Source organism: Eleginops maclovinus, chromosome 16 (genome assembly GCF_036324505.1).
Source record: "Eleginops maclovinus isolate JMC-PN-2008 ecotype Puerto Natales chromosome 16, JC_Emac_rtc_rv5, whole genome shotgun sequence".
Taxonomy (NCBI): domain Eukaryota; kingdom Metazoa; phylum Chordata; class Actinopteri; order Perciformes; family Eleginopidae; genus Eleginops; species Eleginops maclovinus.
The window spans coordinates 10,370,122-10,382,904 of NC_086364.1; the positions used below are offsets into that span (position 1 = coordinate 10,370,122).

The window sequence follows — 12,783 nt, forward strand, 5'->3', positions numbered from 1 at the left end:
GCTGAGATCTGTCACAAAAGAGAGATTTCATTCAGCTTGGCAGTGTTGAAACCTTCACTGAAACTTGTTCAACTCGAGCCAATAGATAAGATGGGGAAGAGAAAAAACAACCTTGTGAAGCAGGAGCTTGTTGTGACAGAGAAAAGGCTACTTTCATTAAATACCTCCTGTTGTCTATATCTGTCAGACCTGTAGACTTTAATGGCGGCCTTGTGTGATGGGATATAAAGCTGCAGGATGATTGAGTTGGGCTGAGTTTGAGTGTAGCACCTCTCTATCAACAAGGTCAAAGCCCCCGACAGTGGGGAAAGATATCATTTGTCAGTCAACCATCCCCAAGAGACCATAGAGGGGTCTCAGGGTCTAGAGGGTATTGCGAGACACACACAGCACTGACACACACACACACGCACACAATCCAATCATGCCTGTTATAGCAAGTCATTTATCATAGAGTTTTTTTAAAATCTCTGAGCGATAAGCTGAACATGCGGATTAGAAGTGAAAAACAGCACAAGATGAGGAGAGATTTAAAAAGCTATTAACTGTGTAGAATGGGAAGTCAGGGACACCTACCCTCTGCTCTTGTGTTGCTACAAAAGTCTGGAAGCCGGGCGCCACACCAAAGCCCAGCTCGTGAACGAATGGGGGCTCCGCTTGGCTGTGGATCTGCACCCGCACACCTGCTTCGAAGGCTGTATCTTCTGAAAAGGAATACAGAGGGGAGACCAGTTGGATGGGTTACTCAGTCATGACAAACAAAAGTGTGCAGGATAGTTTCATTTTAATGTTGTTGGATTTCCGATGGGTTCGCATAAACTGCTAAGTGAATGAAGGAGCACTCTGCTGTTGAGAGAAAGGAACCACATTTCCTGTTTGAAACATTCAGTGACTCTAACAACTAAAGCCAGAGATGTGCTTTCCCATTTGTCTTGACATCAAACACAGGTAAGATGAAGAAGGCTCTGTGTTGACTCCATAGATGAAAGGACACTTCTGACATGCACGCACAAGCGCACAGAGAGAGAGAGAGAGAGTCATGGGCAAGCACGAAGAGAGCCATAACCTTTATAGGTAAAGAAAGAGAGAGCAGTCTTGCAAGAAATCGATAAAGTTCTCTCACCACGTCCTTATTTCATTGGTGAGCTCCTGCACATTCAATCAAGGCTTTCCACTGCTGGACACCTCCAGGTGTCTCCAACCAACAGGTATCACAGCCTTTTCAGCATGACCAGCCTCACAAATACACCCACACACACACACACCCACACCCCCCCCCCCCACACACACACACACACACACACACACACACACACACACACACACACACACACACACACACACACACACACACACACACACACACACACACACACACACAAAACTGAAATGGAAAGGGATGATAGGAAAACCCAAAGGCTAAAAGTGCCATTCAAGCTATAAGTGCCATCCAAGCAATATCACTCTGCTCAGCAATCAATCTAACATAGAAAATAGAAAAATAAATAGAGAATAAAGTGCATTAACATGTGCACTGATAACAGAGCGCTTAATATGTTCATGTGTGATCAGGAAGTTGAATCATTGCGGTGTCCTTTCCTGTACTGTGTCCTTTCTGTCATGTAAAATATACTCATGCTTTGACATGAAGGTCACTTGCATGAGGCTGACAAGTTTATGCCCCTTCCTTATTTCTACTCTTTCCAGGTCTTGTATCATGTGTGAAATTCCATTAAGAAGCTTTTAGCTAAGCGTTGCCAGGCATTGTCATTATTAATATCCAGATAAAAGCCATCCTATTTCATTGATAACTGACAGAGGGTCTTTCTACTGAACTTTAGTATTAGCATGTAGTATTCCACGATCAATTCTTACTTAATATGTACATCAAAGCACACAGCAAATTAAGAAAAATAGCAGTATGATGATTGATGAAAACCACTTAGCCTGTTCAAACATATATTTTAAATATTTTGTCCATCTGGCATTGAAAAACATCTACATGTAGTGTAGTTGCATCAGCCCGTTACCATTTACGGGTGATTACTCTTCTGCTGCTGCTATAAATATGTTGATGAGATATCTGTCACTTCCTGTTATTTCTTCTGACAGATCACCCAAATAAAGCAAAGCATGAACAAAGTTTTTTGTGATTGCTGAACATATAACTATAACATAAAACAGCCTCCACTCTCTTGGCGTCAGGCTTTCCACCAGATTGAAGGACCTGGCTGCAGAGACTATTTAGCTGCAGGAGCATCTGTTAGGGCTGCCATTTACTACATTTTTGGCCATTAGGTTTTGCAGTCGGTGTTCAATTTCCTTCCACTCCTTCGTACTTTTAGCCATTTTGTGTTATCTGGTGTTCATGTCAGGCTAAATTCAGTTCATTAAGACAAAACAGTGTTTAATCATAAATTATGATTAACTTGTCATTTCTTTATAAACGGGGGGCCATTGTCATGTCGAAGCAGGAAGCGGTTCTCTCCTTTTTATTGCCACACATATAAAGCAAAACACTAAGAGTGTACTGGATAAGTGCTCCCCCTCAATTTTCATTTGATGACTTAATGCCATAACACAACCATAATATTATTATTAGTGTTAATGTGGCAAGTAAAAGGAAAATAAATGATAGAAAACTATCATAAATTAACATCATTTTACATAATTAGCCACTGTTGTATAAAAACACATAAAAAAGCCATAGTCCTTAATCACAATTTACATTGAGCAGGGTAAACAAGGAACTGCACCGTAAAGTCTTCTGCATAATGATGTCTGCACATGGAATATATAATATATAATATAGGCACTAACTACATTAGTTGTTCATTGTGATAAAGGGATATGTCACCTAGTGGGGCCCAAAGTGAGTTTTTATGGGGTTTGTACTGCAGAGTATTACAGCAAAGGGGTATAAGCGATAACGCTGTAAGGGTATTTGCAGTAATTTGGTGGCAAAATGTATAGTCATTGCTAGTTTTGGTCTTTGGTAAAGGAATAGTTGATTAGATTAAATTTTAAAACAAGAAATAAACAACAACTTTGCCGTTTAACTGAAGGATATGTATGTAGGCAGACTTCCAATAAGACATACTTTTTGGTACAGTAGGTACATTGTTGCTCAACTTTGTGTTACAAACAAATATATAAATATCTATAAATGATCTATTAGTTGTGTGTTGAGCATTTTGTCAAACCAAAGTGCTTGCTGCAATCCCAACATCCACAACTTTCTCATGCTGAGAAAAGGCTAAAACATTTTCTCGGTCTGTATCGACTGAATTTGAAAAGGTTTTTGCTTTAATCAATACAGGAGACATTCAGCATTTGCAATATAAGAATTGTGAAAATAATTTGAAAATTGATTTAAAAAATGTCATTTAAATTGAACTATTCTCAGGACAACTTCAAATCACACAGAAACATGAAGACACACATCTGAGGTACAGCACTTGGTTCATCTTTGGGTGACTTTACATACATTTAAGGCAGGGATGTTTCTGAAAACGGACTTATTTGTGCAATGGATGAAATTACCACTTGGACCCTAACAGTTATTTTCATTGCTGATTAATCATTTGGTCCATAAAATATGAGAAAAAAGCAAAAACTATCCCACCTTCTGAAGGTGATGTTTCCAAGACTCAGTTATCCAGAGAGATGCAAATATAAAAATGTTCCTCATACAGATCAATCTGTGATCAAACAAAAGGAGGAGAAAGTGTGTGTGTGTGTGTGTGTGTGTGTGTGTGTGTGTGTGTGTGTGTGTGTGTGTGTGTGTGTGTGTGTGTGTGTGTGTGTGTGTGTGTGTGTATGTGTGTGTGTGTGTGGGGGGGGTTAGAGATCAGAGCAAACAAGGGTCTGCGTGTTTGGTTGTTCTAGTCAGTTCTGCTCTTCAAATCAAAAGCTTATAAGACCATCCTGGATAACAATGTTTGTTATTCCGACCTTGAGCCTCAGCTGAACAAAAGATAGCTCCATACTGTATATATTGTATATATTGTAGTTACCATATATTTCATCACCACCATAACACTCATTAGACATATGACTCAACAAAGTAAGAGAGGTGGACTAAATTATCATGCTATCTGCTGCTTCTTCAATCATAACTTAAGATCTCATGGTTTTTTTATGATAGAGAATAAATTCAGGTGGTGTTCTGATTTCACCTCTGTTCTCCTTCAGCATGCTAAGTGTTTCACTGAGGGAAAACATAAAAGGGAGAGTAGATGATCTACTTGGGTGAAAAGAGAAAATTAGACTTGTGAATTGTGTGAGGTTTGATTGACGTTTGTTTGAAATTCATTATAAAATGTCACATCTAATCTGGTTATTCTTGCTTTTTGCTGCAGCATATTTGATAATGTACAGGTTTGAAAAATGAAGACACCTTGTCTACCATACCACAAACAACTACAGGCTTGTTTTTCAGTAACACTGCTCCCCCTCTCCTTTCTTTTATCCTCACAAGTCTCTGATTTGTGTCACTTTTAGGGCCAGACATGACAAGCTTGGCCAATATTATAACGTCAATGTGAAATTTTGACTGTCTAGAGACACAGTCAGCTGTAGTCTGCAAGCAACACATTAAATAACAAGCATGTCCTCAATATATATTTACTGTAAATGTAATTAGAAAAAATACTAAACATGGAAGCACCTATACTAACTGATTGATAATTTTGCATACCATTTTTTTTTATTTCATGTTCCTAACTTAGCTAGCTTAGTCTGTACAACGTTTGTAGTCAGTCATAATCAGCCAAATCTTACAGAAATACAGTACGTGGAACAACAATGACCTCTTAACAAAGCATTACGTTGTGGTGGCACGTAAATGTGTTGAAGTTACAATGGAAACAAAGTCTAAAGCATGTCAATTACAGTATGTGTTGTGGTCTACACACATATTCCCAGGGTCAACAGAAACACTCTGTATGAGAGCCTTAACACACAAAAAGTCAATATTGTCTTATTTTAAATTACGTTCTTGAGTCTAGTTAGGCAACAAACTGAATTAATTTAACCTAAACCAAGTAAATGTGCTGGCTAGATCTAATGAAGTAGTTTTGTTGCCTTGAATTGTTTTTGTGGTGGTGGCACGCATAATGTTAAAAAAAATGCCGTGTTAACAGGTTGTGATTATTTCTTTGAGATCACGTTGGTCGTGACCCCCAAATGAAGTATCCTATCGACTTTTTTGCTCAGCTTCAGCTGTATTTTGTGATCAGTGCTAATCAGGTAAGGTTAGCATGTTAACATAACATGTGTTTTTTTTTTAACAAAACAATGTAATTCAAAAAATCAATTTCGATAGCTTTTTTTGTTTTCAATCATCTCAAATTATCTCCATCAACCCGTGAATTTTCAATTTGAGAGTGTAATGTAAATGTTCAAACTAATGTTGTAAGAACGTCTCATATGTTGATGCTCTGCCGTTTAGTTAACTTTACATTGTACTGATTTATATTTGTCCAATTCGTCTCTCCTTTACCGATCAGACGTATTTTAATGACAATAAATCTCAGTTTAATTGAGAGTGCAAGAAAAAAACTATGACCTCATATTAAGATCTGGCATTTGCACTATTTGAACAAAGTAGTATTATTCTATTGTATGTTGGGTAAACATGTACTCTGTGCTGCCTCAGAGACAATTGTACATTTTATAACTAGACTGGAAATGAAAGAAAGGTTTGCCTCAACAGCAGCAATTGAGCACTACAGAGGCAGTGAAAGTGCAGTTAAAGTTCACAAAGACCAGCATTAATTAAAGATTTCAGGCTGCTGCTTAAATATTAAACAGAATGTTATTTCTGCCCTTTGTCCTGACTAATGTAAGAAACTCTATGGTGCACTGAAATAAGAAACAAAAGCAATAGTTGGAAACACATACACACAGGAGATTGCACAAACATCCCACTGACCGAACACCTTAAAGGGAAGCAACACAAATAGAAAAGATAAAAGGATCAAGGACTTTTCACTTCAACTTTGCACTTGGTTAAACCTGTTGTTGAACAAATATCCTTCGGCTCCTTTTAGCTGCTTCTCAGAGTGCTTTTTCACCTTTGCTTTGATTCAATCAACAGCAGACACAAAGAGTTCAGAGGCACTGCAGGATTTTTGCCCTGCACTCAAATCCTTGTTGGGCTTTACTTATCTGTTTGCCATATACAATAGGAGCCAACATCTGAGATGATGGATAGCACATTGACAGAAAAACCACAAACAGAAGCAACCATAAAGCTCAGACTGATAATGAGATACCAAGCAAAGTGAGCAAAAGGGACACATTAAGAAAAGAGATGTAGCAAGCATATTTATAATTCCTCCTCTAAGAGGAGATGAAAACAGAACTCAATAATTCGTTCTGAGTCTACACCTCTCCATCAATGATGCCGGTAAAAATAGACACAGTGAGCAAAATGTCACTGGTTGCTTAGGAACTCCGAAAGTTTATAAGTAACTGCAGGTTTTTTTGATCGAAAACTGATGCGTTCGATTTTTTCCTTCTAAATATGTCAGTGTCTGATATAAGAACAAATTGAAGTTCAATGTCATCATATTCTCACAGGCTGTAATGTGTTTGAAGAGCTTCTCTCCCCACTGCAAAAACGCTGCTCTGCTGCTGTAGGGAAACGTGCTGTAAACACACTGCTTTGATCAAGACTGCTTGACGAATCTCAGATTGAAGATGCCTGCCCGCCACTGAAACTTCAGATGACTTTTAGAAAAATGTCAATTTGTAGCAGGAATTGAAACTTTTTCTCCAAAATGTCTTTTTGAGTGCTCAGGTTCACGGATGAAAAAGTTTATATAAGATAAACACATGTTTCCTAGCAAATCACTCATTTAAACTCAGCATTTCTGAAATTAGGACAACAAATAATATGTGTTCACATAGATGCAGCATAGATGCATAGATTTGACCCAAAGGATGCACTTGAAAAACTGAAGATAAAAAAAAACGTAACTTGTGGCCTAATCACTTCTCCTTCCTTGTGATTAAATAAGGGTAACTTGAAAAAATACAGACAGACACATTCAATCGATTTACTATTTCCATAAATAGGCAGGTCTTCAAAACAGAAGCATCTGTTTTCCTCCCACCATTCAAACTTGTATCAATCATGTTCATTTTTGACAGCATGATACACATATTTCTTTAAATGTTTGTCCATCATGATAAAGTAAGGAGGAGGATCAAGGCCAGCCTGCAGCTTCTTGGACAGAGCTGTGCTAATAGAGACCCGGAGACAGACTGCTTGCCACTGGATGATGGACAATAAAAAATCAGGGGCTGGGAGAAGGTGTGGTGACTGGATAGGGGGTAAAAGAGGAAATTGTTGGGCGGAGATGGGGAAAAAGGTCTCTGTGCAGCATGTACACATCATGTTTGCACAGCGCAGAGATCTGGCTCAGTTGTGGAGACACTGCACTTCCTGCTGAGGCTGACTCAGCTCATCTGGGATAATTAAACCACACAGGGAAAAACAAGGGCACTGCAAACTGCAGGCTTCTCCGAGACCAAGCTACACATGCTGTCAGGGTGTTGGCTGGTCTACAGAAAATAGAAATAAAACCAAAAATAGTTCAGATTAAGGGACTGAGGGACCTGCTGTCCATAGAAGAACATGAGGAGGATTGATAGGTTGCTGACTTTTTGATGATGAATCTTCTTCAAGTTAAGCCTCGAGTAAATAATGTCCATCTGCAGGGCAGCTGAAGGCTTGGCTAGCTGCTCTGGGAACTCCCCCATCTGCCCTTCCACTGGTTCAGACGTGAGCCGGACATTCAATGAGCTGGAATCACTCAGGCAGCGAAGCCCATATAACACTCAGTCTGAACCACTAACAAAATCTCTAATACACACATCAGTATGCAGGATAATATAATGCAGCACTACTCTGAAATTAAGATCAGCAAAAAGCTGCCAGTGTTTGACATGAGCAGGTTTTGATATGCATTATGACCACTGTGAAGTCTATGTTCTCTAAGGGAAAATATCCCGTCAAAAGTGTATGTGCAGTGAATGACAATGCGCTTTGTTTAAAAGCCTAAGTCAGAGTGAGTACAGCAGCAGAATAAGCTTCAGGTCATTACTGTAACATAAATTCCTCAAAGTGGACTAAAGAAGATTTTACAAATGGGCCTTTTAGTGATTGTGTGGACAAATCCTGGAGTATTAGTCTCGGTTTAATGCAATTCAATGAAAGAGTAAAGATCTCAAGAGAACTTAAACAATTCAAAAATAAGGTTTTAACAGTAGCAACAATGACGAGATTACCCCCACTGTACATGCATAATATTCTAGAACATAATTTGATTAAAAAATAAAAATCACATCTTAAATCATTTCTGTGGCTCTATTTGATATAGAAAGTTAATTTAGAGTTTCTGGGTTTAAAAATGTCCCTGAAGTGATTTTATCAGAAGGACACTGAATCATTTCTATGCTAACTATGTCTCAATCTAATAATGTGAATAAAAACATTATTGTGGTCCAAAAGCTTAGTGTGGGGCTGAATGACAAAATAATGTCAATGTATTTTGTTTGTTAGAGTTTAGATATAGTTCTATTGCATGTCAAAATGCTAAACATTAGTGGAAGGCAGGAGCGTGAGAGGCCATTGCAGTCAATCAGGTGTTTTCGCCCGTGTTAAAATATTATGTGACAGTAATCGCACAATTTAAACCACATGTTGAAAATACGACCACATGAGTTGCATTTGAAGGCAGCATAAGATGAGGAAAAAAGAGAAGAGGGAAGAACAGAAGGGGATATTTTCCTTATTGAGGGAGAGAAAAGTATAGAGATGAAGCTAGAGAGGTGAGCAAGGTGATGATTTTACCTGTGTCCCCCCACACCGGCAGGTACTCGTCCTGCTGGATGTCCAGCATGATCTCCAGTCCATTGCCTGTCCCTCCTTTCATGGTGGTGCGGAGCGTCTTCCCCTCCTCTTCAGCGTTGAACATGTAGCACTTCCCATACCTGGTGAACACCTGAGAGACACAGAGAGAGGACCGATAAGTGATGACTCACATACATACTGCAGAGATAGCATTGCTGTAGATTACAAATCAACCAACTGCATCAATTTATTATCAAATGCATTTTTTGAATGACAAGCTTAAAAGAGTTTAATGTTACACACAATTATCACTCCAACAACACACATTACCAATCTACTCTATGTGTCTTTAAGTCAGGCAAAAAATGCCATTCATTTTGGCTGGTTATGACAGTTACAGCTGTCTTTGTGAATGTGTCTCCCTGAAGTACAGGTCAAATGAACGCTGCCGGAGAGGCACTTTCATTCCCACATTACATGACTCTCTTTCTGAGGAGCCTTTAGCAATTGAATTGCGAGCAGCTCATATCAGGTAAAGACAAACAAAGGTAAAAGTAATAGAAGAGGACGTTTTACATTTCCGTGCCTAAAAGCAAAGAATAACCTTCCAATTCTGGCCCCTACTTTAACAGGACTTCAACAAAATAACGCATTGAGCTATTAGAGGAACTGTAATCGGAGGACAATTTTTTTTTTTACTTACATCTCTTTGCACCACTTTATTAATAATGTATTGAGTTAAACTGCAGAGTGAGATTTTTCAAGAAGTGTGTGTGTGTGTGTGTGTGTGTGTGTGTGTGTGTGTGTGTGTGTGTGTGTGTGTGTGTGTGTGTGTGTGTGTGTGTGTGTGTATGTGTGTGTGTGTGCATATAACTCAAGCAAACATTTAATTGAGACTGCAGTTGTGAGGTCTCTGCCCATGATTAGTAATCGCCATGACAACCATCAACTTCAATCAGTGCCATGACTGATTGAGAGGGAGTGACTGGTGAGAAGAGTTTAATAGAGACCAAGTGACCCTCTTTGACCTTCGTCAGAAAAAAATGAATAAAAAAGTCAAAGGGATGTTTTCATGATTTATAGGTTCCAACTTATGACATATTTTATGTCCTGGCCTGTCCGATCACTGTGTCGTAGTGATTTCGGTTAGAGGAAGGATGTTTTACAAATGGTGTTAAGCTGTGCTGTAATTATATAACATTTTCACATTTACACATTTTCTTGACATGCAATTTATGTTTAATATTGTATCTGACTAAGGAAAAACGTCTGCTATACATGGAAATGTGCATTTATGCAGACCAATTGGAGAATTATAGGATTGGTATAGTATAAGTAACTTTAGCAAAGTTGCAAGGTCAATGAGAAGTGGTCTTTGGCCATCGCTATCTATCATGTGCTGCTTGCTTTGCATTTCAAAGAAACCCCAGTGGTACAGTATGTGTATCAAGAAAATCAGCTGGAATTCAAAGACATGCAATCATGTTATTATCCACATAATCAGATGCAATCAGTATCTTTCCTACATTTCCCAGCATACTTGAATACATATAACTATGGATATATAGATATCCAATCATATTAACACATTCAGGATGCTAAAATCAAACAACCTCCTGTGTGGTGTCTTTATCTGCCCTGCCCTTTATGATTTATTTCTTTCTTTTGAATTTTGCCTAGTTCTTGACATATTAGGAAAGACACTTCTACAATAATGTAGTCACTTGATGCCGGATCGCATCCCAACGGAGGCTGGATAAATGGCAGATGCAGCTATGAGAAAATGCAAATATAGCAAGGATAAAATGCCAAGCGCTCATTCAAACACGACAGTGAAACATGGGTTGGATTTCACGCGCTGGTAAGCACCGTAACCGTTTTTGGGTCGATGATGAGGAGCAAAAAAAGTTCATGAGGCATGTGACTGCACTGCATTGTGGTCTATCAAGGCCACTGAAAGTAGATGTTATAGTGAGTCCCTTTTTCTCCTGCACTGTTGATTACTTTAAAACCAAGCCAAGAGATAACGCTTCTTTAATTCTGAGGGATTAAAACAGACCTGAAGTTTTACATTGATGAAAAACAAAACTAAATGGAAAGCAAAGTGCACCTCCAATAGTGGTTTTTCAGAGCAGGAGTGTTTAAAGATGGATTTTTCATTTCATGCTCCTCCTCCTTTATTGACACTAGCCTTCTCATGGATGGTGTACTGGCCAAATCGATCGAGTTGTCTAATGCCAAACTGCCACAGAGCTGGAGAGAATCGGAAGAATATGAAGTACCAGATTACAGGTTCATTCACCTCTGCAAAATTGAGGTGCCCCCGACAGATATGTATTTGCAGAAAATAAATGACACACTAGAAGCTGCTGAAGCGTAGTAAAGAGGACAGCGGATAAATATTCATGACACCATCATTTCTAGTTTGCAGATACAAGATGAGGCTGTATTTTTCTACTCAGTGCAGAGAGACACCACCGAAGTCCAACATCCAACACTGATTTCTTACGAGGCCTGGAAGAAAAATTGTAATCCTGCAACCTTTATTCAATTTACCATAACACATACATTTTTATATATCCTAATAATGTTAAGTAGTAATGTAGAATTAAATCCAATTTGCCAAAACTCATTTGCTATTCTGTGTGTACGAGGAAAGGAAAGATCGGATTTAATATTCTTCTCTTTTTTATGTCATTGACTCCCAAGTGTCTACTGTCAACATCTCTCTCACCTCTGCCTTTTTTATAGGGAAAAACTGCTCTCAGTGGGAACCTCTTTCACTTCCTTTGTCAAGCCTGATGATGTTTGACAGACAGGGTCAAGGCAGGGTCAACATCCCATTAGACTTCAGTCAGACACAAAGGTCTTCCTTTGCCACTGGATGACAAAGACACTAACAAACCTTTGACAGTGGGACTATGTTATTTTTGCAAATCCTCAGCCAGTGACCCTGTCTCTGCATGCCTTCCCTTCTCACATCCCTGCTAATCTGCTGCCCCAGGTAGAGCTGTCAGATGGGGGAAGGTAATGATTTCTCAAACCTGTCCAAAATGCAGAATATCTCAGGGAACACCGCTCTGACTGAAAAATGTGTAATGATAAAATGACTTATCAATTCTCATTTTACAAGCTAGCAATGGTGAAAAGGGCAAACAGATAATATTGACTCTTAATGTCTGCATTAGGGTGTTTGTCCAAGTTGTCATCTCTGTAAGAATAATAGTTTCTTGTAATAAACGAAGGCTACAAAAACCTGCGTTTTGGTAGTTCTCGATCAATGTAAACAACTGCTTAAAATATCTACTTGTTATGTCAATGGTGGCGTTTGAAGTAGAAAACTAGCAAACAATTTTCACGCAATCGGAAGTCGTTTCAGGCTACGGAGCATTTTTGTATATTTCAGGTCATTATTTATGTCATTTTATCGTCAGTTGCCTTGATCTACTTTTCACTGCTGTTGTCAACCTTGCTGTCAGCATTTACAATTAAAAATCTTACTTTTCCTACTTGTAATGTTGCTACAGTTAGCCGTCAGCTTGTGAACACAGTATAGCTTTTAGAAGCAGAAAAAACATATCTTTCCATTGGAAGCAAGTGGAGACCAGAACAGATTCAAAAGAAGAGTGAATGTTATAATGCATTTTTCAATATTCAAGAAATACGATCCCAATAATGCATATGTTGCATTGGTTGTGCTTGCTTACATAGGCACATAATATTTATCAAAGCTGAGTTTGCACCTTAATTTAAGCCAAATGGCCAAAAGAGAAAATAACATTCCTTACGTTGTATCTCCTTGTGACAAACACAACAACATGTTTTCAATTAAAAGAAGACTTCCCGTTTGAGCTGCTTTTATCGGTTCTTGTTGTTCTGTTTGGAAAAATTTTAATTGAGTCAGGGTTCTGTATAAAATG

The 12,783-nt window shown here is 38.6% G+C and overlaps 1 protein-coding gene across 6 annotated transcripts in view; it reads right to left on the minus strand.

Moving 5' to 3' along the window:
* The window catches only part of asic2 (acid-sensing (proton-gated) ion channel 2), a 317,943-nt gene that overhangs the window by 14,480 nt on the left and 290,680 nt on the right, over window positions 1-12,783 (minus strand). For all 6 annotated transcript variants that reach the window (XM_063903273.1, XM_063903269.1, XM_063903271.1 and 3 more), the window contains 2 exons: window positions 8,864-9,014; window positions 577-704 (listed from right to left, as the gene is read on the minus strand). In XM_063903273.1, the coding sequence (XP_063759343.1) occupies window positions 577-704; window positions 8,864-9,014 (279 nt within the window). The remainder of the gene's footprint in view (window positions 1-576; window positions 705-8,863; window positions 9,015-12,783) is intronic.